Source organism: Porites lutea, chromosome 10, assembly GCF_958299795.1.
Source record: "Porites lutea chromosome 10, jaPorLute2.1, whole genome shotgun sequence".
Lineage (NCBI taxonomy): Eukaryota > Metazoa > Cnidaria > Anthozoa > Scleractinia > Poritidae > Porites > Porites lutea.
The window spans coordinates 6,368,739-6,394,786 of NC_133210.1; the positions used below are offsets into that span (position 1 = coordinate 6,368,739).

The following is a 26,048-nucleotide window of genomic DNA, read 5'->3' on the forward strand; positions in this document are numbered from 1 at the left end:
TGTTTCAGACGCCGGGACTTTATACGAGAGTCTGTGCGTATGCCTGCTGGATCGACCGGCTGGCTCGAGATATTTCTGTTGGTCTATCGCAACTAAGTTACATTGCATTTTATACAGCATTGTTAGTCTAGCTTTCTTTCTACGTAGTTCAAAATTAGTTTCCCAATCAAGTTGTTTCAACATTTCGGTGACAATGGCAGACCTTTCGTAACAATTTAGGACATAACGTGCTGATCTACGTTGCACCATTTCCCTGGAGGGAGTGCCCTATCCTCGCTAACACAAATTCTGGATCTGACTCTGATATTTGTTCTCGATGGTATCAGTCCAGCTACGGTTGTTGAAAAGTTGGATAGCGCTATCCAGGCAAGTACAGACCCCCCTCCCCTCAAAAAAATTCGAGGAGGTGTCTATACCCAGGCTATCCCGTCTGGATGAAATTGAATATGGCGGACGCATTCGACGGCTGTGACAGCAGGGCAGCACAACAGCACAAGCATTTCCTGCATTCTACACCTCAAATCAAGAATAATGAGGCTATCGACAATCTTTCGTGTAAAAAAGTTAGTATTTGGCGCTTTTCTAGTGTTCTTCGTGTTGAAATGGGCTGTTGTACCGCTGTACAGCGCCATGAAAAGGTTTGTACATTGGGCTTTTGTGTGAAAGAATCAACTAAAGTTGTCTTCGGATATAAGCAATTTTTTTATCATTATTGTTGCTTTTTTTTTTTTAAACACACTCTGTTATAGTAACTTAGTAACTGTCTAGAAGTGATCTACCTGGCTGCCAGTAGCAAATTATTTGTCAGTATTTGACTTCTGGATCAAACGTAAGAAGAACAAGCACTATTTTGATATTTGATTTTTATTGTATTCTCTGTTATAATCTTCAGGAATATGTGCCAGTCTGTTCATAATGTTCTGTTTCTCAAAACCCACAAGACTGGCAGCAGCTCTGTAAGCAACATTTTCTTTAGATTTTCTAAGAGCAGAGGTTTGACAGTGGCTTTACCACGGAAACAAATCTATTCCTTTTACTGGCCTTGGAGTTTTCAAGCTAACTTTGTGGATAATTTACCAGAGGAAAAGCCTAACATTCTCTGCAGTCATGCAAGGTAAAATTACTAAAACTCACATCACATGTATAAATTAACAAATAGACAACACTTTTCCATGGTCTATTCTCTTATCGACGGTGAAAATGATGTCAAAATGTTTAAAACTCAAGTAAAGAGGAGTATTTTCACTGCAAAGCTTCTTGCAAGTGCACAAGAATGAAAAAAAAAAACAAATTGCACCACCATCACATCATTTCCATGGTCTGTATTGTTATTGACCACAACTTTTGACCAAACAGTGTGACTGTAAGAAATCACTCAGCAGTTATTGTACAAATATATATGTTCCTTTGCTTTGTTAGAAATTGTTGTGAAAGACCTCATGTCCATTATGTTGGGAATGGGAGACCATGAGGATCATTTGAGTTTCCAATGAAATATGAAACCATGATGACATCTCACAAGTGTGTAGATATAACATCATTATGTCATTTAGTATAACCCTTCCACAAAAGAGACACATATACTGGTAGATGGCTGTTGCAGAGAGATTGCCTTTGCAGAGCCATTGACAAAACTGGTATTGGACTTGATTAAATCAGCCACTGTGACCCCATCCCTTACCTATTGTCTTTTAATAAGTCACAGGGAAAGGTCCAATTTGAGATGGCTGTGTTAGAGAGGTGGCCATTAAGATTATAGACCTGGTTTGAATTATGTGTCCAGAACATAAATTTGTCTGGACCAAAGTTTTCTTTGTTTTGTTTTTACAGTGGTTAATTACCACTAAAACACACCCTTGAATGGTTTTTTTCTCTGTTGAAACCTGAGTTTTCATGGACTTCAATCAACCTTCTCTGTGGTTATCTCACATGCTCTGACAGAGAGGGTTCCTTCGTCGGTGAATGAAGGGCAAAGACTTAACAGAATAATTTCGAATGATGATCATTTTTATCATTTTTAGTTTTATTTATTTCATTAAGATGAAGGATTACATTGTTTAAACAACGAGGTCTCTTCGAGCTGAGGGAAATAGTTAACGTAAAGGTTTTCAGGTTGTTTATTTATTTGATTGAATGAATACGCCAAGGAGCATAAATTCAAAGAAATGAAGATATCACACTGACAAGGGACAAAGGCTTCCTCTGAACAAAGGCTGTTTTCGAAAATGAATTTTGTAACCTGCAGATCTACTTATCATTCTTCATGTTATCGAACAGAATCCTGAACTAGCAAGAACTCAGAGGAGTTAATTGCAAGCATGTATAATTTGAGAAAGCTATTCTGTGGTTTTAACTTACTGTGCTTATTATGTCGACAATTTGAGTTTCCTCCGACAAACACTCAACAAACTCGTACTCCTTGTAATCTTGACATGAAGTGGTGTCAGATCCTATAACAAAGTATTGCAAAAACAGCTTAAAGGTCAACATTTTTCTCTCAGTGCTCAAGAATACGAGGAAAGACTCTTTTCTTGGCCAATGCGTCAAAACCATGGTAACGGTTGATTGACATCCACCAAACCACAGGTTTGAACTGAAGAAAAAACCCTTTGAAGGCGCACATTAGTGATAACTGCTGTAAGTGAATTTAACTTGTAATATTTTTATAAAATAAAATTTGACAGAAGTACAAATTTCATCTTGTAATATAATGCTGAAAAACAAATTTATTTCATAGATAAAGTACAAGTGCTGATACTAGATAAAGACGCTTCATTTGAGTGGTCACACTATAGGATTTCATCCTCAGACTCAAAAGTTATAATAATAATATTATAATAATATTTAAAAATTTATAGCATGAAATATCTATATGAATTTATAATCAAATGCACAATGAAAATAATTATTACTTAGAAAATGGAATCACCATCAAGGAATCGATCATTCACTCTATAATGAACTTAGATTATTAAAGGTTTTAGTTTTACTTATTACAGTTAATATTGTTTTCATGTGTTTACTGGTAGATACAACCAAACCACAATGCAATCATTTATGCCTCCTGGGACAAATTTTGTCACCATTCTTCGACATCCTCTTTCAAGGTTTGAATCAGCTTTTCTCTTTGAAGATTTTCCAGCTTTTCTTGGCATTCCAGCATCTGCCAATCCATTCCAACACTTCTTCGAACACTTTGAGAAATTCAAGCATAATATAAACTCAATGTATACTCTTAGAAATGGAATGAGCTTTGATCTTGGTTTGGAACCTGATGATTTCGAAGACACTACAGCAATCAGAAATTTCATCTCGTCAGTAGAGAATGATTTTCATCTTGTGTTACTCATGGAATACTTTGATGAGTCTTTGGTTATGTTAAAGCAACATTTTTGTTGGACTTTGGAGGATGTATTGTATCTGAAGCATAACTTGAGACTGCGTTCATCAAAGAAGCATCACATTCCAAGGCAGTTTAGGAATAAATTTTTGGATTGGAACAAAGCTGATGTCTTACTTTATGAACACTTTAATCAAACATTTTGGAGAAAGGTTAAGTCTCAGTATGACAATTTCTGGTCTGAAGTGAGGCTTTTGAAACAGAAATCACATGCAATGGCCAAGGAATGTTTACTACCAGGAGAGCACAAAGACGAGAGAAGGAAAAATATTGCTACAAAGTTAATATTAAATCCAAGAGTAGGCCATGATATGGAACATTTATGTCGCGATCTTGTGAAAGATGAAGATGGTTATTTAACTTATTTTAGGGATATACAACTAAGAGAACAATGACAAATTGTGAAACTACTAGATATAAAAAGAACTATATTTTTCTGATTTGTAAGGTGAATGATACTGTTGTTTTTTATTAAAAGTGGATTGGGATGTGTTGTTTCTGTATTATTTCATAGGGGTATATAATTAAAGTACGTTATCAAAGCTAGAAAAGAATTTGTAGCAGAGCTTCTACCCATTCTTAAGGTTGCAAATAAGGAAAGGCTAATTTGCAGAAATCCTATCAAGCTAGACTTTATAATTGTGCCACATTAGGCCACGCTCACACAGGTCATCCAACATCGCAACACAAAGATTGCTCAAGATCGATATTATTGCCCAAGTCATGCTCTCGGCCTTATTACCTCTTAACTCCCATAGGCAAGTCATTAACCTAGTAGATAAAATTCATCCTTCATAGACATGATCATGGTCAGCGAAACAATCCTGAAAATGCTATCCTGTGCATTGCTGCTTCTTTGGGTACCCTCCCTAGTTTTTCTTCAAAAGTCATGTAGTTTCTAGTATAGCCTGTTCCAGGCTCTCAGATAGTTGCTCCTTCTCTCCCCTGTTTCCTGCCGTTTTATTTTTGTGTTCGCGCTTTCTCAATTCAGCGGGTCTGACTATCTTGGAGCCTGGAACAGACTATTTCTAGTATGGAACAGATCATGTCAAAGTCCATTGTCCTTCAACTGAAGGGACCGTGGACAGACTCATATAGCTATAGTTAAATTTGACAGTTGACCCTGTTTTAATGACCGTGGCTATTGTCAATTGACCCTCCCCCCCCCCCAGAGGGATTAAGATCTTAACAAAGTTTTAATTGACCAATCAGATCAATAACCAGTGTATGATACCATCAACTGACGTGATACAACTCACTTTGACTCTGAAGATGACTACCGCACAGGTTGTCGAAACCGCGTCAGTTACTGTCAACAACAACAGTGCTATTCAGAACTACGTTCACCCGGACGATCAAACTCAACCTACTTTTGAAAGTTTTAATAAGAAAGCAAAGGAGATTTGACACTCAGTTGCCTAGGTGGTTAATAATGGTAATTGAACTGAGTGGAGTGCAATTTGGTCTGAAATCATACGCGTGATTTCAAAGTCGAACGAGCGCGCAGCGCGAGTTCGATTTGAAATCACAAGTATGATTTCAGACCAAAATTGCACGACAGGAAGTTTAATTACCACTTTATTACATCCATTTTGAAATCGCAGAATTTAGTCAGTACTAATATTCAGTATTGATCGAGTAGCCGGTTTGTTAAAAAACCGAAACAAAAAGGCTTTTACATCTCATTTTGTATTCGAAACAGAAATGATGCGATATAGAACATAAATGACGTGATTTGGAACAGATGCGATTTAGAGCAAAAAATGGTGCGATTTAGGAATAAATCACATTGCTGAGAGCCAATCAGATTGCACGGATAGCCAGTTATTTCAAAGTGGATGTAATAAAGAAGGTTATTAACACCAGCTGAGACAATAACTGAGGAAATACAAATAGAGGATCGTAGGCACGTGCACCAATAGATAATATATTTTCCAATGAGTTTTAATCGCTTTGGGATTTAGTTAGAATAGCACATTAAACTCAAATTCATTCACTACACTATAGGATAATCACCCTCATACTGCCTCTTGACTATAGCATACACCTAATATATTAGTCCCTTTGGTCACTTTCATGACACCGCCCATATGAAAACACGCGGTAGTAGGTACAGCATAAGATATACATTAACAAGCCAGGCGGCCCTAGAGGGAAAACTTTTCAGCCGTAATTTAAGAGACAAAATCAGTGCCAGGCCTTATCTTCGCTAAGAGAAAGTGTGCGGCCTGGAACGTCTTAGACCTCTCTGATAGATGAGTTACTGCTGAATGATGATCTTGGAGGCACACCAGTTGACACAACATGCACCACGGCGACTATATTTGGAACTTTTTACCAATGAGACAACAAGACACTGTCAGGCATGCACAGTACTTCCGTGTGATATGATGCACTCCATATTTAAGCTATTTAAGGCGCTTTAAAAAACCTAAGCTACTTTGCTCGTATACTAAGAAAACGATTCAACTTGGTTTACGCTAGAATTCTGTGCCCTGTGAATGTCCAGGAAAAGAAACGAAAAAATCCGACCCGTGCAAACTAGTTTGCCTTATCGGTTTCCTTAAGCAGGATGCCATTTTTCGCTTTTAAACCTTTATAAGGGTTTCAATTTTTCGTTCATGTTAAATAGGAATAGTTTTAAGAGCCTTTACAACAAACACCTGTCCTTACTTTTATGCAGTTCTGGCCTCTGGGAAGAAGTTATTTTCAAAGACTAGGGAAGACTTCATTATTTTGTAACCATCGACTTTGGAGACACTGAAACAAATGCTGGCCGGTTTGACCGCAGTTCTGTTATACTAAAGGCGCCTTCCGCAACTGTAAAATGATTGTAATACTTGCAAAAAGACAGCGAAAATAACCCGCAAATGATGAGTAATTTTCACTATTATTCCACTACTATTCGTTCCTCTACGGTCTTTTTTTCACTTCATGTGATATTCCTCATAATGCTGAACTCCTTCGTGAGCAGTATCAAAGATAAATTTACATATTTTACAGACATAATTGGCATCAAGCCAGTCCAGAAGTGTTGTTCTTTTTCCGTCGATGACCCAAGCCGACACCCTCTTGTCCTTTCGTAGAATCTTCGCCAACTCTTCGTAACGGCGACCCTCTCCGGAAACTAGGTACACATCGGGTTTCTTGAATCGGGAGAAGTCGTATGAACTTGCGTAGTAGACGAGTATGTCTTCGACAGCCTTATGGAATGTCGTGAGGGACGAGTGTTTTATAACAATTGGTCGTCTATCGTCGTAAAGCTTTTTGTCGGGAATAGTGTTGCGAAGTTGGTTTTGATCTGCGTCTTTGCGGTGAAATACGTGAATTTCTATTTGGCTTCGCGACGGAAATCTTATGTCTCGTAAAAAGTCCTTACAAGCCTCCCACTCGATGAAAAACACAGTGTATACAAATGTCATCTTTTACAGGCGGTCGTAGAGTCTGAAAGAGAAACTCCAACAATTAAAAAAAAAGGAAGAAAAAGAAAGAATAAACACTAAAATTTGTCAGCCCACAACGCCGCACAAGAATGTTAATCAGTGAATTTCTTTTTTCCTTTTTAGTAAAAAACCGATGATCTGTGCTAGCTGTAAAAGATGAAATTATCACCACAACTATGAGAGCCTTAGTTTACGGCGCTATAAAGACCAGAAAATGTGTTCCGCAAAACCACCTAAAAGATATGAAATACCGCAATGGATAACTTGCGAATTTATGGAGGATCCTAAATCCACTACAAGGAAAAAATACTCACCAGGCTCGTAAATTCAAATTTTAGAAACACAAAATTTGTCAGACATTTAAGCCAGAAAGAAACGTCGCGCTAACATGGGTTGGGGCCTCGAAGTCGTTTGATTTTACAGCAGTGTCATATGTCTGTTTCTTGTGTCTTTCACTAGTGTAATTTGTTTTTCTATTGTGGCTCAGAAAATGTCCTGTGTGATGTCTTTGGGATTAAGGATATCACAGTTTTCGTCCAATTAGGGAGATTGTTTTCTTTAGGGGAGCTCATTTTCAGTGTCTTGTATTCGACAAATTGGCTTTGTTTTCCAGTATACCATGATCTTCCGTCGCACCTGTCTTTCTGTTTCTCGATTAATGACTCAAAAATTGTTTTGTATATGGTGTGGTTCAATTTTATCCTTGGTTTAAATTTTATTTCCCTTTGTTTTTGGGTATGGTAATGGATGAAAATGAGTTTAAAACAAGGGAAATAAAGTTTAAACCAAGGATAAAATTGAACCACAATATATACACGTGAGCCAAAGTACCAGACTGGAACTGAAACACATTGGTGACGTCGACAGTCTTTGAATTCCAGTTTTCCAGACGGTTTTAAATTTCCATGTTGACCACATGATTATCGTTCTTTGATTTCTAAAAAGCATTTTCTGACTCCGCTGTCTACTTTGAATTTGAGGTATTCTTGAGTGATTTCGTCGCCACATAGTTATTAAGTGGTGTAATATCGGCCAATATCGTGCGTTAGTTAATCCGTAGATTTGATCGCTTAGTGTTCATTCTCCCGAGTCAATAACCTTTATCTTACTTTGTTTTCCCACACGGCTGTGACAATTTAGCGTAAGAGATTTCCCTCGGTTTTACGTAAGGAAAGCCTACAATTTTCTTTACTAATCGCTCTGACTTATTTCTCATAATCAATTCACCTGGCCCCAATAGTTCGAAAGCTGGATAGCGCTATATCCACCGGATAAGTCACTAGGTGTCCACTGGATATAGGTGTTCTGTAGGTAAACCAATTGCGATTTTTTCGGTGAATAGCGTTTACAACCTTTTGAACACTGAACTTGGGTCTGATCACCAACGTCGTGACTGTTAAAACCCTGAAAACCATCTTCAGTGCAACAAACCGCCAACAGCAATCTTATCATGTCATTGCTTTTAAGTTTCAATTTTAGTAGAAATTAGCATCTTTTGCCTTGCCTCAACTTAATTTTCTTACCCTCCACGATGTGGCCTGAAATGATTAAGCCAATATAGCGATGAGGCAACTGCAAAGGTGCGTTATGACAGAGCAATTAAGCGGAATTTACATAACACAAATGTCCTTAATGTCGGAACTCCCGTGATCAACTGTATTTTTATTTTAATCCAATCTATCACTTTTAAAAGCTCGTATCCGTCGGTATTATAAAACAATTCAGTAAAGTTTCATCTGCAGGAAAATGTGGCAAAAAGATAAACGGTTTTATTATTTTTTTAATTTCCCGAATTACAGGATGAGACGTCATAGACGGAAGATCTTGTTTTTCGGTTTTAAAAACTTCAGAATTAAGAAAGAGCTTAGTTTGATCTTTATGCTGAACAAATTCAGTTCTCATGATATTTCAATTTTGCCGTCATCAGAGGTCGAGATTATCGCGGGTCTCTGTATGTCTCAAGAGCAAGACGACGTAAAACAGCCGACGAAACAGTTCTACTTGTTGACGCCTGTCCAAACGATGATCGACTTCTAACAGTAATACTTTTTATGAAACATGAAATGTTGTTGACCTTATCTTTATATCTTTTGCCTTGGCGAAATTTTTTCAACCGTCAAATTAAAAATTAATCGCTGTCAGGCTCTCACACGGAATCCGAGGATCAACGAATTTTCACCAAGGGTTTAACAGTTAAAACGAATACACGCGAAAAGTAGCCCTATCTGTGTAAACCATTATGTTACTGAAAACAGGCTTCTCTCTTCTCTCCCAGGACGGTCGTGAAAAGAAATAGAAGCTTAAGCGACTTTCCTGCTACGTATATTTGTAAAAGACACCGCAAAAATAAAATGAACTAAAGGTCCATTTTTACGACTGCTTCTTCTTCAAAACGCATTAAAGGAAAGAACAATTTGAATATGCTCCATTAACACTGATAAGAATACTAAAATATTCAGTAAAATCTTACTTGGTGCTCCTTATTAACTTGAAGACGTCTTCACCTTACTTGCGTCGCTTTCGGCGGAGTTGAAACTTGTGGATGAGATAAAACTGAATTTAGACTGGAATTATTTTTGTTCACCCGCTGGTAAGTGGCGTAGCTTTGTATATATAAGTTAATAATGATATCATGGGCACATACTTCTCCGTTATTGGGTGAATACTGACCACAGAACTCTTATCAACACGTATACTTATACATTACGTAAACCTAAAAGCGAAGCTCCAACTAATAGACTAATTAAATACAAGTAGTCACTAAAAGGACTTTTTTGTTAAACCAGGATTATTGATCAACTTTAATAAAGGCACTAGTATGATAGATATCCCAGAGAAAATGATTGGGTATTTCGAACAAAAAAATTCTCTTGTTCAAGAAGTTTAATTGAGACATAGCTTAGGGTATGTTTACACTACCCGAATCAGGCTTTCGTGCCGACTGAGAAAAGCTATCTTTTCAAAAGCTGTTTTTTTTGGATAGGGAGGTTTTAAAAGAATGTGGTCTACACGTGTGGTACCAAAAAATAATAATCTTAATAAGTCATATTCTATGATGTTAGTTATTAAAAAATTACCGAATTCTGTATGCAAAACGAACTGAATGAGGGTCATGAAACAGGGCTGTAGAAACAGGCTCGTGCCCCTCCCCCCCCCCCCACAGTTTTTTTTGCCCAAAAAGTCAAAACATGCACGCATATAAAAGTTGAAAATAACAATTCATCTCCCACAGCATTGAAACAATGATGTCTCTGCAGCTAGGTGAAACATTTTCTGGTTTTAAGATACAGAGACCAGTTCAATGGGTCCTCCGGACCCAGACCCCTTTGCTTTTAAAATACAATGAGCTACCTAAAATCCTTGTGCCCCCTAGTTTCTAAAGGCTTGCTACGACCCTGTGGAAAAAAGGCCTGTTGTCTTAAACAGGATCAAGGTTTGAAGGCAGTTGCAGCACACCTCTACTTTGACTTCTCTTGGGTGCTCCCCCCCCTCTCCCTCCTCTGGCAGGATTTATGCTACTGAGACCAGCTTTCGCATGAAAAGGGCTTTAAGCATGCTTAACCCCGGAGAAAAGCAGTCTTTTGACCTATTTGAAATCTTCCCTTATCGGTTCACCGTTGGACCTGGCATGGGACATCAAGGCTATTAATATTTTGTAAAATCCAACTGGTGGTCTATTATCGATGCTGCGTTCTGATTGGTTGAGCTACTACTAGGCTATATGATATAGCTTACTAATAGCGAAAAGTGCCAGCTTTGAAGACCAAAACAATGGCGGCTGAATCGCCTTTTGCTAGCTAAAGTTGTTTTGTCTCGATATTTTTGACCAACTTGTTGGATTTTACTAAAACAATTATTCCTCTCGCCCTCATGGTCTCTGAGTCAGTAGCCCATTCGGCGCTATTGACTCAGAGGCTCGAGGAATAATTGTTAAAGAGAAAGATGCCTATAAAGGGTACAGGTCCTCTCAATGCTTGTAGTTACATACTGTTGAACAAAATGCTTGAATTCTCAAAAAACGTCAAATGGGAAGCCCCTTCCATTCCCTTATTTTTTGTCTAGCTTCCGCAAAACTTGTCGAGATTTTACAGATCGTTCTCCACACGCCAGTGCAGTTTTTAACATTCGCAACACTTCAAGCTGGTTTTGCACGTCATAATCTTCCTCCTCAGGAAGCCAATTGGCAAAAAGAAACGTATTCCCTCTGCTACTTCCGGTCACTTCCATGGCTTTTCTTCGGACGTCATTTTTGTTCTTAGACTTCAGCTTGTCAAAGTGAGTGACAGCTGTAACTATGGTGACACCTGTGAACCAATACAAAAAACCTTTTTAAAATATACAATCGTACGGTTCAGCTTAGTCCCCAGGGCCGAGTTGTTTAAAGGCTGATTAGCGCTTAACCCGGGGTTAAAATTAACCCGGGTTTCTTTATCTTGTGTTCAAAAGCATTTCCTCGGATCAGTAATTTTCTGTGCTATTTTTAGAGCTTCCAATCATCAACTTGTAGACAAAAAGAATTAAAGCTGAAATGCTTTTTAAGCTTTCAAATCTTAATTCAAATATCGCACTAACCCTGGGTTATCTTAACCCAGCTTTGAACAACTCCGCCCAGGTGTTTAAACCTGGACTCTGCCGTGAGCTGTGACGTAACCTAGAGAGCCTCGCCTTCTCTTTCCCAGACTTCACGAGGACATTGTTTCAAGAGAGGCTATGTTCTTTGATGGGCCAAGTTTCGTTCAATACCTTAAATAACTTAATCAAACTAAAACATTTCATACAAAGCATCTTTTCTTCATCTTCCAGTTTTGTCGCGACAAGTAGGTCATGTCGACCAAAAAGACGCTGAGACGTTTAGTTTAGTGTCTTAACATATTTACATATTTTCACACATAAACGCATATAATTTCTGGCATGAAAAAAATGAATATACACTCGAGTTATTTTTTCTTAAGTTTTGATTGGACTATAAATCATTATGGACAACGCATGGACAGTTAAACAGTTGTTTTTCAGTGCAGCAGCAATGATCTGCTTACACCAAGAGCCATAATGGCATTAGGGCTTTTGCTTAAACGCAAATTTCTGAGTTTTGTATCAATCTTCAGTCCACAATTCCATTTGCAGCTCGAGACAATTCTAGAACAGTTAGAAAAAAAAGGACTACAAGCATAATAATAATAATTATATTAAACAAAAATATTTCATATTGTGTTCAGTTTGATGCAGATCAATAATTATTTTTCTCTGCCTTCGCCATAATAAAAATTGTATTGATGCAACAACAGTGACAAACTAACCTTCTCTGTTCAATTTTTGTTGCACAAAAGCAAACTTGTCCATGTACTGATCATTCTCAAATCGAATATCGTTACCCTTGATTACCCACAAGGCCACATGGACCTGATCAGCAAGTGGAGGCTTTTTGAGCCTGTGAGCAGCCTGGCCAGCTTCTTTAGCCTTTTCTTCAGCCCATTCCCCTCGTTCAAGATGCTGGCCTGATGACTCAATTCCGTAGAGAACTCGGAAGAGTTCATCTGAAATTTATGAACAACACGATTTTGTATTCTGATATAAAGGGGTATGAAAAGTATAGTCTGGAATCAGGGGCCATAATCGATTATGACTCTTGCTGGAATGCAATATTACTGGAAGGAAACTCTTAAATGGGGCAAGGGTTGCTTGAATAAACAGCAGCAAAGTGAAGCCGCCACTAGCCTTTGGTACATTATGCTAGCATTTTTTCGAGCATTTTAGTGAGGCAAAAGCATTGAGCATTATTCGAGCATTTTAGTGAGGCAAAAGCATTGAGCATTATTCGAGCATTTTAGTGGCATTTTCCCCGGAAAATTAATTTTTTCCGAGAAAATAAAATAGAAATTAACTTTTTTCAGGAGCCCATGCCCCATGAGTTCTTGCTTTTTTAAAGAAAATGAAGACTAAAACTCAAAATTCACAAAAAACCTAATACAGCTGGTTTTTTTTGGCTGTATTTATGAACTTGTACACGTTGTCGTTGTTACTTGCAACACTTGTACGTTTTTGTAAGTGTAAACTTTGAAATTAATTTAAAAAACCGTTTGTATAATGAGCATTATCCGAACATTTTAGTGACTTTTTTGGGGGGAGACCGAGCATTTTAGTGGGAAAAATGGAGCATTAAGGTGGAGCATTTTAGTGGGGAAGCAAAAGCAGAATGTACAAAAGCCTAGCCGCCACCACGCTAATTTAACTTAGCCATGTTCACACAATACCGGATAGCTTTTGTGCGAGCATGAAAACCATAACGGATATGGCTTCTGTTCACACATAAGAACAGTGATTTCGGCGCGATTTCTACAGTAATCATAACTATAACAAAATTCTCAAATCTGATTGGCTATCAACTGCCCTGATTTCAACCTTAATAGGACAGTACGCGTCATGCCTAAGTAATTGGATAGTACGCGCCATCACGTGCGCGCTTAAATGGCTCTTTTTTTTCACTGCTAGCAAAAATCTTGGAATTTCTTGTGTTTTGATTTTAAAAAGAGCTGTATATATCACAAATTTTGTTAAAGTTATGATTAATTGGTAACAGAACCTCGTGTCGTCCAATTCGGTTTGTAATCATACTCGTGATTAAACAAATCGGACTCCGGCTACGCGGTCGTCCAATTTTGTTAATCACTCGTATGATTACTAGCCGAATTGGACTCCACTCAGTCCTGTTACCATTACTGAGAGTCACATATCCGAAATATGTTCATACCGGATAGACACAAGAAAGCTACCCGGTATGGTGTCAACACTTAAGATAGGGGTGTGACAAGGCCATTTGCACAATGACGTCATTTTAGAAGTCCGAATTTAATTTCATGATCTTTTGCACAATCTGAACTCACGATAGCTGTTGCTAACCGGTGACTGGTTTCCTATTTTTAAAGTTAGGTCATTAAAGGTCAATAACCAAGCCTTGGGCTTGCCCAGATTGGGTGGGGGCCGGGGGGGGGGGGGGTGGTGCACTGCTAGCTGTCAAAACCAAAGGGTCCCAAAGAGTTGAAAAAGGCAGATAAAGAGCCTGATACCGCGGTGAGTTGTCGGTGACTGGCTGTTTCGTAACGTAGAAAAACACAGAAACTCACAGAGCACTCGTGACTCGCCGCAACACAGGCGTTATGGTACTTGGAAAGTAACGCCGTTCTACTGCGAAGCACATCGATTCATGACGTCATCAGACCCCTACTTCCGCCCTGTCCGTTTCGCTTTCAGTCAAAACTTTTTCTTAAATTCGCACAAAATCTGATTTATCAGATATCTTCATAGTCGAGAGCAAAGAAAAGAGAGTAACTTACTTTCTTCAGCATTGTTAAAGTCGAAGTTAAATCCTCGTGTGTCGCTAAATACAAAGCCGCCAAGTTCACTGTCCGGAGCCGATCTTGAGTGAAATTCTTCCAGTATCTGTGTACCCTCGCCTCCAGATGCCTGTTCTATAGCAGGAGCACTTTCCTTGCCATACAAAACCTTCCAAATCGTGTTTACTAACGACGATTTTCCAACGCCTGTCATACCGAACACAGCCACTTTTATTTGCATTCCTTCCATTTCGCCTTCACGCGCGTCTTTGAAGGAGTTCAGGCCTTCGATACTTCCTGCTTGGTAATTCTGCAGTTTCGCCTTCAGATCGCGGACTTCGCCTTGGATGTCTTCAGTAGACATATTGAAGTGATGATAATTGTGAATAGCTCCTCCAACTTCAAATATTTTTTCAACGATGACGCTGAGACCGGAAGGGGATTCCCGGAAAAATGCTTCCCAGAAAGGTACCTCGCCCGAGGTCCTTTCGCCAGTGACGGAAATTGCTCTTATGGCAGAAACACATTTTTCGAAGTATGCAGATGTTTTTTTTTTTTCCTTCTTTCGTCTGATTTTGTTTTGTAAACTTTAAGACCATAAATAGCTGAAGCAAAATAATTTTAATGGACGCGCCTCAAAGAAAGAATACCGCTCGAAGTTATGCGCGCAAGAATCTCAGAGCGTAATCCTTACAATTGTCTGTAAAATGGGAAGGTTGTGAAACTATTATATTAAACTCCCGTACAAACTGATTTCAGCAATAATCACCCTTCCGTGCAAAAAGCTCCCTAGTTTCCTACACACTTGATACATCGATATCCCCACCAGAAAAAAACCGGGGATTGCCAACATTGGAGGTTACAAGGAGTATTACAGGATAATCAAATTTAAATGTAATGCTAATTCAAAGGCAACTATGAAATGTAATTTATTTATTACAGATTCACTCCACTGCATAAAAAGCAAATAATGAAATGAAATAAGCTAACACTACTTTAACAAACAAACAAAAAAAGAAAAAAAAAAAGTTGTGGAGACGGAGACAACCAAAAGCACTAATGCGCCATACTAGGGATGCCCCAGTAATACGGTACAACAGCGAAGAAACCATTTTATTTACAAACTCAAAATGCCTTCTCTTTGCTTAGGAAAGAAAAATGAGTAACATACAACTAATGCATATCCTTCAGAACCAGCACTTTTTTTTCAGCATTGTCTGTTATATTTTTGTACCAAACCAAATAAATTCATTCTTCTTGGGTCCTCTCCTACCCGGCCCTGCAGGGACAGGTAGGGTAGGACCCTGGGAACGAATTGTACAAGGGTGTTGCCAGATCAGATCTTCTTAGTTAACCACTACTAGCCTACGCGCCCTTGGCTGGACAACCTCCTTCCCAGGGTCCTCTCCTACTCGGCCTCCGAGTGGGAGAGGACCTTGGGAACGAGGTTGCAGAGTTTTGGCGTTGTGCGCATAGCTGACAGCAAAGCCGTGAGAACGTGGCCTGTTTCATATTTCCATAATTAAACCAGGAGGGGAATCTCAATTTGACTCATTTAATTCCTCTCGAGGCTTTACAGTCTAAGGCATATCAACAATGACAAAAGAACCTGTCGAAGGAAGCAGGTCGCGCGCGATAAACCGCCAGCCACGCAGGTTAAAACCTGCGTGGCTGGCGGTTTATCGCGCGCGACCTGCTTCCTTCGACAGGTTCTTTTGTTGTTGGTGTAATGAATACACTTACTAAAACCCCTTTAGATGTCTATACACTTGACTAGGAATGTGAATAGGAATTTTTGGGAAAAGAGATCTTACACCCAGATTTCCAAGTTCCTCTTTCTCTAACACAAACGCCAGCTTTCTATTTTTCATTACCAAAACAACGGTTCATTTTATAAGGAAATGCAACAAAATCTTTCTATCAAGGTTAAAAAACTTATGATGATTAAAAATTCCAGCCTTAAGTAAAATTCATTACAATTTTTACGGTAAATGAAGTCTTCCCAAAAGATATCGGTGAAGGACGCGTTTGTGAAGTGGACTTTCCAGAACTCCTTTCTCTTGGTACAATTTTGTAAATTATGTGCAGACATTTACACTCAGTATACATTTATATACAGTATTCGTATTCTCGCTAGTGAGCTGGTACTAGCTTGCAGTCAAGGCTACTAATGCAATGTAATCTTATCATGATAATAGCGATTTGTCACCATGAAATCGCCTTTGTTTCTAGATTGGGGCACGTTTCTCGAAAGTCTCCGTAACTTTTCGGGACCGAAGCTGTATTTTAAAATCAAATGCTAAGAATGTTAGAGCGGAGTCAAGCCCAATTTTACTTTATCATTTTGAAACCCATGAAAACCTCGATCTTCAACTTTATCACGGCACAAGTTACTGCGCTTTTCACAAACATGCGAACTCTAAAGTTCAAAAGCCGCCTTCACAATTGCGTTTTTCGCTGCCGTCAATCATAATTACGATCACAGGCAACGAACCTTGAAACACAGAAACACACAGAACGGATCGAAATCCACCAATCACAAATCACAAACCATGACCTTTTAAACCCGTTAAAGTAAAGTTTTGTTTCCTAAGAGGTCCATTAAGATGATTGACGGCAGCGAAAAGCGCACTCGTCAGTTGGCTTTTGAACTTCAGAATTCGCATGTTTGTGAAAAGCGCAGTAAACAGAGTTCCGGACCCAGTAATTACCTGGACCTTCGCGCAACGGGCCTCTTCCCGAAATTTGATGCAATTTATCGTCGATTTTCTACACGAGAGGTACTAAAAAACATCAGCGGACCTCAACTAGACACCATTACCAGCTCAGTGACTAAAGGTTATTTGTCGCAAACATGGAGGATATTGGTTCAAGATGATTGAAAATTGCAATAAAATCGCCTTAAAATTGGCGCTTGTTTAGCAAGGCGATTCGAAATCGCGCCCAAAATCGCAAGAGAAAATTGCCTGGTAACACTTGATGGTAGGAAGATTCCCACATGAGCCTCGACTTCATGTTAGTTCCAGTATTAAATATCTCAAGGTATCCCTTCTACAGGTGAACTACTGTGTGCGAGCGTTAACTGGGAATCAGTTGTTGTGTTCAAAGAACATAAAATCCTGAAAAAAATAATGCAGAATTAAAACGAAAGACAACTGAGTCCAACTGGGGAGAGAGCATGTGAAAAGTGACAATTGCAACCGACTGCAGTTGATTCCTTCCCCTTTCACACTACTGTACATTACCACAAATGATCCCCGACCGTAAATGATCCCCAGACCGCAAATGATCCTCGACCGCAAATGATCCCGAGAGGAAAATTAGAATGGTCTGGACTCAAGTTACTGGATTATCGTGTCACGTTTATTACCGTAACAAAAAGTATTAACTAAACTTAATACATCTAACAAATAAAATATCAAGACTTAGCATAGCTTAAGAAAACAACCGAGATTCGCGACACCACCAAGGGTGTCCCCGATAAATGAACCACCTTGGTCACGTCGACAAACGTCTACTGTTTTCTCAGACAAGGCTTAGCACTGTTGAAGAGGTTTAATCGTGGAATAACAGTTAGGACAGCCAGTGAGCCTTGAATGCGAGTTGGATATGAGATGTCCGCCTCGTTGGCTATAATCATCTCATATCCAACAAGCTCGAGTGGAATAATTGTTTTATTAAAAACGCCCACAAAATATCGAGATTACTTTCCGACTTTATTTGTAAAAACAAGCGATTTTCAGCTTGTTTCTAATTTTGAGCAGACGCATACAGTTGCCATATTTGGAGAGCATGGTATAATGGCTCAAATACCCTGATGGCAGGCCAATCAGAGCTCTAGAATTACACTGTCCAATGATTCACTTTTTAATAATTAAGAATTATTCCACGTGTTCGCGTTGGATCTGAGATGGTAGCCTGCGAGACAAGTCTCTATTTGGGGGACATTGCAAGTAGGGTAACCGGTCGTTTCGATACAAGTTAATACCTTCGAGGCGTAAATAGTTTCACGTACTTGGCTTAAAGAACGAAGAATGCACACCCAAAATGTTATTTCTTGTTCACTTGAAGTGATCGAAATTTTTGTGCAGTCTCACTGCTAGAGTTTTTATCGAAACGACCGGTTTCCGCAAGAAGTCTTGCGCCACTCGCTCTCGCTTTCGCAGCTCATTTCGCTTGCTACTTGAAATGGAGAGCTTGCTCGCTTGCTACAGGAAAAAGGGTGCCTAACAGTGACAGTATCTTAGTAACAGTACTTACAACAAGGAAACAAGCGCCCATTAAAATGGCTTTGAACTTGACATCCAAGTCTAAGGGGACTGAACAGAACAAAATTTTGATTAATAGCTACTCGGCCGATGGAGAGGACCCAGAGAGCGAGGTTGGCGATCCAGCCCAGAGCCGTGCATGTTTGCAGTAAAGATTGAGAGAAGTGCGCATGACCAATGTGTGACCTGATGTACCGGTAAATGGCAAGTTTGTTGCCTGGTTAGCCAGGATATCGGCCTCATGATGAAAGGTCGACTTTTGACCGCTACTTTAGTTTCTCAAAAAAAACTGGAACGTGACAAGCGGGTACGGGTTACAGGGGTGGGTTCTCTCCTCCTACCCTCTGACCCCTTCAGCCCTACACTGACAGAAGCGATTTGCGTACAGAGAACTGATTCTGCTTAAACTAATTATTTAAAGGTCAAAAACAGTTATGCTGTAGTAGTCTTCATATTTATAAGTAAGCATTTCTTACATCGAATGCCAAAGTTCTCAGCATCAGTAAAAAATTCTCGTGCAAAACCAGTCCATTGCTTCGAAATCATTCCAATCTGACTGCTGCCGTCAGCAGAAGTGACCTTGAGTTAAAAAATTAATTACATAAAGTAAGATGAATACATTAATACACGCAATGTAGGAAACATCAAAACTTTGTACTCCCGTAAACTAGAAAAAATCACAGATTATCGTGCGTTGACTTAATATTGAATTTCTGTCTCCCAGTTTTCCAGATATAATGTACTATCCCAAAGTCTAAAAAATATTTGAGACAAAATATTATTTTCAGATGACACTGCAGCCTTAACCCTTCTGAAGTCCCAAGAGTGACCAATTTGGATCAATTTAGGTTTACGGGAAACTGCCCACCTACCCCTCCCCTAAGCTAACATTAACACTTACTTCTCACTTAGGGCAAAATGATGGATTAGGGGAGGGGTAGGTGGGACGTTTCCCAGAAACCTAAATTTATCCACCAATTTTACTTTCAGCAATATATATATAGACACATAATCAAGAAAAAGGAAATAGCAAAATTGGTTTGATCTTTTCATCAAATTCTCGAGATCAGTTTGGAGAATTTTTGTTTAACCTAACAACTCACAGGAAATTCCACATCAGAGCCACAGCTGCAAGGACAGCAAGGTCCATTGATCGTCATAATGTGCTGACGCTGCACATCTTGCACTTCTAACTTTGCTTTCCACAATGTCCACCTGTTTAAGAAATAATTATTAAAAGTGCTATAAGCTATGCCTTACATAAGGTTTGTACAGAATTTCAAGATAGTCTAGCCACTTTCTGAAGCTCAACTCCAACATGCAGTTTTTTGAAGCGTACGATTCTATTCACTCAATTTTTAAGTGCAGTTTTTGCATATCAGGCATCTTAATTTTGTATAGAAGTATAATGCGACAGCATTTTCGGCGAAATGGTCTTTCAAGGGTAACCAACCAGGTGAAAAAATAAAGGACTTTCCAGGGTGTGGGCGGAGGGGGTACAACATTCACCTGCTGAAATGAAATTCCAGGTTGGAAAACTACACATTTGAAATAGATGTCCATCTTTGTTTTCGGGATCAGACCTAAGATCTCAGTAAAAGGAGCTTACTTTTGTTCCACATATCCAACAACTGTTCCTGGAGGAGACTGGACTTCTATTTCCTGAAGACAGCAAGGAAAACAGCAGCACTGGCACCGGAGGGGTCGGGACAAGTGTATGACTTCTCTTTGCATGTTGTCTAAAATTTTCATCTCAAATGGACGGCCAGGGCCACAACATTGCCGAGTACAGCAGTCAGTGTCTGAAGATAGGTAAGCATAATTAATTTTTCATTATGCATTTAAATGCTGCTCATTTAAGGAGTTAACAACTAAGGCCTTTGGCCAAACGTCAAACTTTTAATGAGACGAACCAAACTTCATGAGTTAAGTTCACGAAAAGTTTGATGGCTGGCTCAGTTAAGTTTGTCTGAATTAGCTTGGATCGTCCAGCCCGTTCTATCTGTTTGCTTCAGATGGATGGAACGTCTGAAGTTCATCTCCGGAACAAATGTTGATCTTCCCATGCGACAAACTAAACTAATAAATTAAAAATTTCTATGAAAATTAATTTAGCATCATTTGGCTAAAATCTGTAAGCTATGTATTTGATATACTCATTTTATTGTGTCCCTTTTTATTACAATCAATTATTACATTAAATGTCAAAGTTCTATGTTAAGTTGATTATTAACTATAGTAATTAAACATGATCAGAAATCTATTAGAACAGTGAGACAAAGGAGCTGAGAATCAGCCTTGGTTGAAACCACTGACCATAACCTGAACTTCAATTTTCCTTACAATATCATTATAAAAGAGGTGAATTGTTTGACTTATTAAAGATACCTTCAGCAGCAAAGTACACTTGTTGACCCATGGAATTACATATCTTGTACTTGTTGTTGGTTTCAAATCCAGTAAAAGCTTTGAAAATAAAGGTCATACATGTATCAGAATCACAAAGAATTTTAATTGTACAGCTCAATGGGTGGGTGGTCCTGAGCATTTTGCAGCTGTTTTGCCTCCAACTGCTCATGCTTTATTTTTAGAAAAAAGGTTTAAGGGGGCTTTACGTCAGTTTTGCTGCATCTTGACTTGAAGAAGTCTTTTGTTTGTAATTAAGTTACACTGTTCTGTATTAAAGGTCAACAGGGGTACATTAAAAAAATCATGTCAGGATGCTGTCTGATTCTCCCACTTTCCTTTCCTTCTCTTTATTAATGGGTAGCAACATCTGCCCTGGGCAAACAAGCTGAAATTTATTTTAAGGCCTCTGTAAACCTCCTCTGACTTCACCTTCCATAATCCTAAGTCTATATATTTTTATAGGCAACTGGAAGTAACAAATTATTATTTTTTCCTATTCTTACTATTGACACTGAAAATAGCCTTAATATAAAAGGTTATTCTGATGGGAAAAAAAATTGCCTTTAATATGGATCTTCTATTTGTGAAACTTTTAACAAACAAACATGCACCTGTAATTACACAATTGATAAATGCACAGATCTATGCAAATTCTGTGCATGCTCACAATTTCCCAAAATAACCCACAGTCAGAATGTTTGAACATTGATATGGTACATTGTACATGACATGTACAAACAATGCTTTTACAAACTTTGCTAAGTGAACACTCTCACAATGTTAATATTTACTTTCTCCATATTAAGCAGATGAATTTGCCACTTCCGTGTAAGTGATCATCGATCAACTAAAGGAATAAACTTTTCCCGCACTATTTTTTTTCTGCAGTTTTTACTTTGGTTTTGAGCAATAATACATCCAAAAGTTCATTTTTACTGGTCACATCTATGGACCTTTTACTAAGTTTCAACAGGGATTTAAAGGTTAATTCCAGTTCATCTAAACTATCATTTTAAACACATGCGTATAACTGAGCACTAATGACTGGAAGTTCTAGGTAGAGGAATACCTTCTAAAAGCTCAATTTGTTGTTGCACAAGCACTTGATCAATAGCAGATAAATACTCCAGTCCAGGAGGGCAACCCATTGGTGCCTGAGGAGCTGGCATCCAATTCATCAATTGACCAGGAGCACCTGCACCACAATAGGTTAGAGTTATTACCAAAATATTTCTTTTTTCGATAATTTAATTGCAGATCATTGTCTTTTTTGCTAAAATAAGGTTTCATTACATCGAGGTTCTTTTCCACGTATTTACTATTCATGGGGTAAAAAAAAAAGTTTGTTATCAATACCACGGACTTTAGTTGTTATACATGTATAGAGGTTTGTTATACATGTGTAGGGGGTCCACTGTATGTAACAGTTCTGGCTACACCCCTGTGGACATTCCTTGTGCTTATGAACTATGACTATACATGTATAACATAGTCCTTGGTTTAATGAACTACTTTTTTTTTTACCCCACGAATAGTAAAATACGTTGAAAAGAACCTTGATATAATGAAACCTTATTGAAGCGAGCTGTCTTGCCAGTCCCTCAATATGTCAAGGTAGGTGACTTCTAGTAAGGCATTAAGGTGCATTCCTTTGTGATGATCTGGATCAGGATCAGTGATCCGAGATCACTCGGATCATGGTAGATCAAATGAACCCATGAATCCACTCTGTACCACAGGAAAAAATAATGGATTCCCATTTTTGGATATTTTAGGGCATTTAAAGAATACCCATAAAAATCCCAAATTTGGCAAAGTGGGACAAGTCCCAACCAGGGAATTCCCAGCCAAGTTCACTGATTGGGACTTGTCTCACTCTTCCAAATTTGGGATTTTTGTGGGTATTCTTTAAATTCCCTAAAATATCCAAAAATGGGAATCGGTTATTTTTTCCTGTGTACAAGGATTCATTGGTTCATTTGATCAACAATGATCTGAGTTATCTCGGATCACTGATCCTGATCTGGATCATCTCAAAGGAATGCACCCTAAGGGTGCAAACAAAGTCAGATTTTATTACAGCTTAATTGTTATGGGAAAGCTGTGGCAAGCAGGCTTTTAGCCAGACTTTGAAAACTGGCCATACAAAAGACATGTTTTCCCATAAAATTATAAGAGATTTTAATTGAATTTTCACTGTATTTCTTCAAAAACGGGCATCCATAGGATGACTGGACACCCTTCTGGATAAAACCTTGGTGGCAAGCATGTACTATTCCAAAATTCATTTTAACTAGCCCAAACAATTTTGGCTGAAGCAGGATTTGTAATTACATGTAATCAATTATTATTCTTTATCAATTAATTACACCATTAATTAATTAATTGCTTCCTTTTTCAATTCACTGTAGTGAGCTAGTATTTACCTAAAGCTTTAGAAGCCTTTATATAGCAGCCCTTTTTCTGAGGTGTTTTAATATTGTTTTTACAAGAAGATTGTGCAGATCATTCAATGTCAAGTCTGGCATCAAACTAATGTAATACTGGCTGACTTGAAAAGACAGTAAATGTGATTAATAACTAATATTGTTTTTGCAGATCTGCACTTCATCAGATCAGCCTGACAAAGGGGTTTTGATGGGCAAAGTTATTTTTCACTTTAAACTAAAGCTGTGGGTGATCCTATAATCTTACCAATTGAAAACGTCTGGGCACAAATAAATTTTAAACAGACCTATTTAAATCATAGGGGTCTATAAAAGAATTTTGGAATGTTATAATCATCTTTTCCAGAACTATAGCAAGGTTTCATCAGACCTTATCTTATTTTTGGAAGCCAGCTTGATGGGTGGGCAACTGCATAAGAAATTATAGCGTTTGCACGAAAATCTAATGTCAAATAATTTACGTAAAACGGCTCAACTGAAAAATAATATGAATAATTATTGTAAACTAAAGCTTCACTCCTAAAGATTCTACTGAAAAAATTTGAGAGCCTTATCTGTGCTAGAACCACTTTATGAAATTTCCCATTCATTAATGTCTGTAAATGTTTTTTTTCCTGCTCACTAAAATTTCCCGGGAAAAACTGCAGAACAGCTTTTCTACAAAAATAATTTGACATTAGATTCTCATACTAACACCCAACAAGATGGCTTCCAAAAGCATGATTAGATCTATTTAATTATATTAATTTGGTCTCATAATTTTGTTAATTTTTACAGTTGTCTAAATGTGGGTATTTTAGGTATATCCCTTTGATAGACCTCGTCATCTTGTATGTTTTGGGTTCCCAGAGACAGTCTCGGGAGAATTTACCCCATCAGTATTTTTATAACTTATGCAAACAATGCTGTCAGGACGAATTCTGGAGTAATATTATTATCACATAACCTACATTGCAAAAATAAAACATAGAAGCTAAAGGGGTTTACTGCAACTTATAGCCATATAAATTCTGCTAATTCTGCAAACTCTTAAGATCCTTTCAGGTAGTTCTAACAGCTGTGTTTGATACAGGAATAAAATAAAATACAGGAAATCATTAACTAATATTTTTTAGGACTTGAAGGAAATATTTCTAAAGAACATTAATTTGTTACGGTAGGTTAATATCTCCTGCCACAAAAAAGCAAGGCGAGGGAAAAGGCATAAATATTAACATAACTTAAATTAAGCCTCCAAGAAATTCCGCTTCAGAGCATTTGAATAATAATTCAGCGAGGGAACCTTACAAAGTCTGTAAACAACATTAACATTCGTAATCAGCTATCTAATATTGACAACAGTGAGTGTCAGTCGAAAAGCAGAGCCTTTTAGTGTGTAACATCCCCGTTTTAATTTTGCTCGTTTTACTGCGTAGAATTACTCTAGTCGCAACACCTGCAGAGAAATAAAACTCGGATGCAAATGCCCTGAAATGCATGCCGAATGTTATCAAAACAGGTGAGTATGTTTCCTGCACGTTCTAGACTTGTGATCAAATATCCTATACATAATTAAAAACGATTTATCTCTTAACTCAAGGGTTTGGGTTTCAAACTCTCCAGTATATTGATGTTTTAGCTGTAAATACCCTGAAATCAATAGCGTGAAGTGCGTGCGAGCCTTCTGCGAAATTCGCATTTATTTCGCCAGTCTTGCGTATTCCGTTTTTCCCGTTAAAAGTAGTTTTATGTGTTAAAAAAATGCGATTTAAGCAGATATACCTGGTTGCTGCTGGACAGGCTTTTGAGGCTGAGCCATTTTTGTACTAGAAATGCAGCAAGCTTGACAGTCCTTGACCAAGCACTTTACTGTGACGGCATACCCCGTAGCGCGTCTCGCTTCTATCCGCCCTGCTCGCGCCAGTTGTCGCGCCTTCATGGACAGCGGTATTATTTTGTAATTCACCTACCTCTTATATGTGTACCTTCACTTCCAGGATCCGGGAAATTTTTCCTTGCGGAATCCAAAACCCTGGAATTCAGAATACGGCTCTAGGAATTCGGAATCCAACTAACGATTGACATCCGGAATCCAAGTTCCACTGGCAGTACCTGGAATCCGGAATACACTGCGTGGAACTGATGTGACAGGTGCTTGCCGTAGTGAATATGCTTGCTCGGCTTTTACTTGCCTCTTGCTTGAGGTGCCTTGCAAACTTGCACAGTTCCTTTTTGTTCTATTTTTTTTTTCCTTCTATACGTTTGTGTTTTACCCAAGACATCACGAACTACACCCACGATCAACGACCCCTGCATGCCTACGGCCCACGGCCTTTAGCTATACTCCGGGGTCCTCCGGTAAGAAGATTTCTGGGTTGTATGATCGAAATCAAGGTCTTTTTCTTTTCGTAGCCTGGTCTACCTGGGGCCCAAAAAAGCGGTCTTGCAACCCGGTCGTAAATCGCCTGCACTCGACACTCGCAGTATTTGGCAACAATAAAATACTTATCCGATGAAACTAAAATTTATACAGTATTTTCATGAGGGGGGTGAATAGGGGTATGCAAATCCGCCGATCCGTGGTATTTTAAGGCCCGATCCGTCGATCCGACTTAATTTTTGTTCAAATCCGAATCCGTGTTACTTTAAAAAGTTTTCGTGGTATATAGAAAGTAGCGTTGTAGCATGAAAAAATGAATTACTTGATATAGCTGTTCTGTAATCGCAACAGATGCGGGACTTCATGTTTAAAAAGTTTTCGTTACAGCTTC

At 38.5% G+C, this 26,048-nt stretch overlaps 4 protein-coding genes across 4 annotated transcripts; 1 reads left to right on the top strand and 3 right to left on the bottom strand.

The window, feature by feature from the left end:
• Positions 1–441: 441 nt before the first annotated feature.
• Positions 442–3,888, top strand: LOC140950238 (galactose-3-O-sulfotransferase 3-like). Its single transcript, XM_073399443.1, has 3 exons — positions 442–638; positions 893–1,114; positions 3,030–3,888. Exons 1-3 carry the CDS (start codon positions 532–534, stop codon positions 3,793–3,795), a joined length of 1,095 nt encoding a protein of 364 aa, XP_073255544.1. The 5' UTR covers positions 442–531; the 3' UTR covers positions 3,796–3,888.
• Positions 3,889–6,088: 2,200 nt separating this feature from the next.
• LOC140950541 (uncharacterized) lies at positions 6,089–7,531 on the bottom strand. Its single transcript, XM_073399783.1, has 2 exons — positions 7,158–7,531; positions 6,089–6,844 (listed from the first exon to the last, which is right to left on the bottom strand). Exon 2 carries the CDS (start codon positions 6,820–6,822, stop codon positions 6,328–6,330), a length of 495 nt encoding a protein of 164 aa, XP_073255884.1. The 5' UTR covers positions 6,823–6,844; positions 7,158–7,531; the 3' UTR covers positions 6,089–6,327.
• Positions 7,532–10,361: 2,830 nt separating this feature from the next.
• Positions 10,362–14,614, bottom strand: LOC140950180 (uncharacterized). The gene is made up of 3 exons (XM_073399375.1): positions 14,175–14,614; positions 12,141–12,377; positions 10,362–11,147 (listed from the first exon to the last, which is right to left on the bottom strand). Exons 1-3 carry the CDS (start codon positions 14,536–14,538, stop codon positions 10,891–10,893), a joined length of 858 nt encoding a protein of 285 aa, XP_073255476.1. The 5' UTR covers positions 14,539–14,614; the 3' UTR covers positions 10,362–10,890.
• Positions 14,615–15,914: 1,300 nt separating this feature from the next.
• LOC140950205 (phospholipid scramblase 2-like) lies at positions 15,915–25,180 on the bottom strand. The gene is made up of 8 exons (XM_073399404.1): positions 25,060–25,180; positions 21,921–22,046; positions 20,831–20,908; positions 20,052–20,244; positions 19,546–19,657; positions 18,919–19,021; positions 18,435–18,493; positions 15,915–17,293 (listed from the first exon to the last, which is right to left on the bottom strand). Exons 1-8 carry the CDS (start codon positions 25,094–25,096, stop codon positions 17,264–17,266), a joined length of 738 nt encoding a protein of 245 aa, XP_073255505.1. The 5' UTR covers positions 25,097–25,180; the 3' UTR covers positions 15,915–17,263.
• Positions 25,181–26,048: the final 868 nt, after the last annotated feature.

Coding starts and splice junctions, on each gene's coding strand:
- LOC140950180 (XM_073399375.1), bottom strand. CDS start 14,538: ATGTCTACTGAAGACATCCAAGGCGAAGTCCGCGATCTGAAGGCGAAA. Junction 12,378..14,174: donor CTTTAACAATGCTGAAGAAA/GTAAGTTACTCT, acceptor CATAAATTTCAG/ATGAACTCTTCCGAGTTCTC. Junction 11,148..12,140: donor ACAAAAATTGAACAGAGAAG/GTTAGTTTGTCA, acceptor ATTGGTTCACAG/GTGTCACCATAGTTACAGCT.
- LOC140950541 (XM_073399783.1), bottom strand. CDS start 6,822: ATGACATTTGTATACACTGTGTTTTTCATCGAGTGGGAGGCTTGTAAG.
- LOC140950238 (XM_073399443.1), top strand. CDS start 532: ATGAGGCTATCGACAATCTTTCGTGTAAAAAAGTTAGTATTTGGCGCT. Junction 639..892: donor CTGTACAGCGCCATGAAAAG/GTTTGTACATTG, acceptor TATAATCTTCAG/GAATATGTGCCAGTCTGTTC. Junction 1,115..3,029: donor ATTCTCTGCAGTCATGCAAG/GTAAAATTACTA, acceptor GTTTACTGGTAG/ATACAACCAAACCACAATGC.
- LOC140950205 (XM_073399404.1), bottom strand. CDS start 25,096: ATGGCTCAGCCTCAAAAGCCTGTCCAGCAGCAACCAG. Junction 19,022..19,545: donor GCTCTGATGTGGAATTTCCT/GTGAGTTGTTAG, acceptor TTTTAACTCAAG/GTCACTTCTGCTGACGGCAG. Junction 17,294..18,434: donor TGGGCGCTTGTTTCCTTGTT/GTAAGTACTGTT, acceptor TATTTTTTTCAG/GATTTTATGTTCTTTGAACA.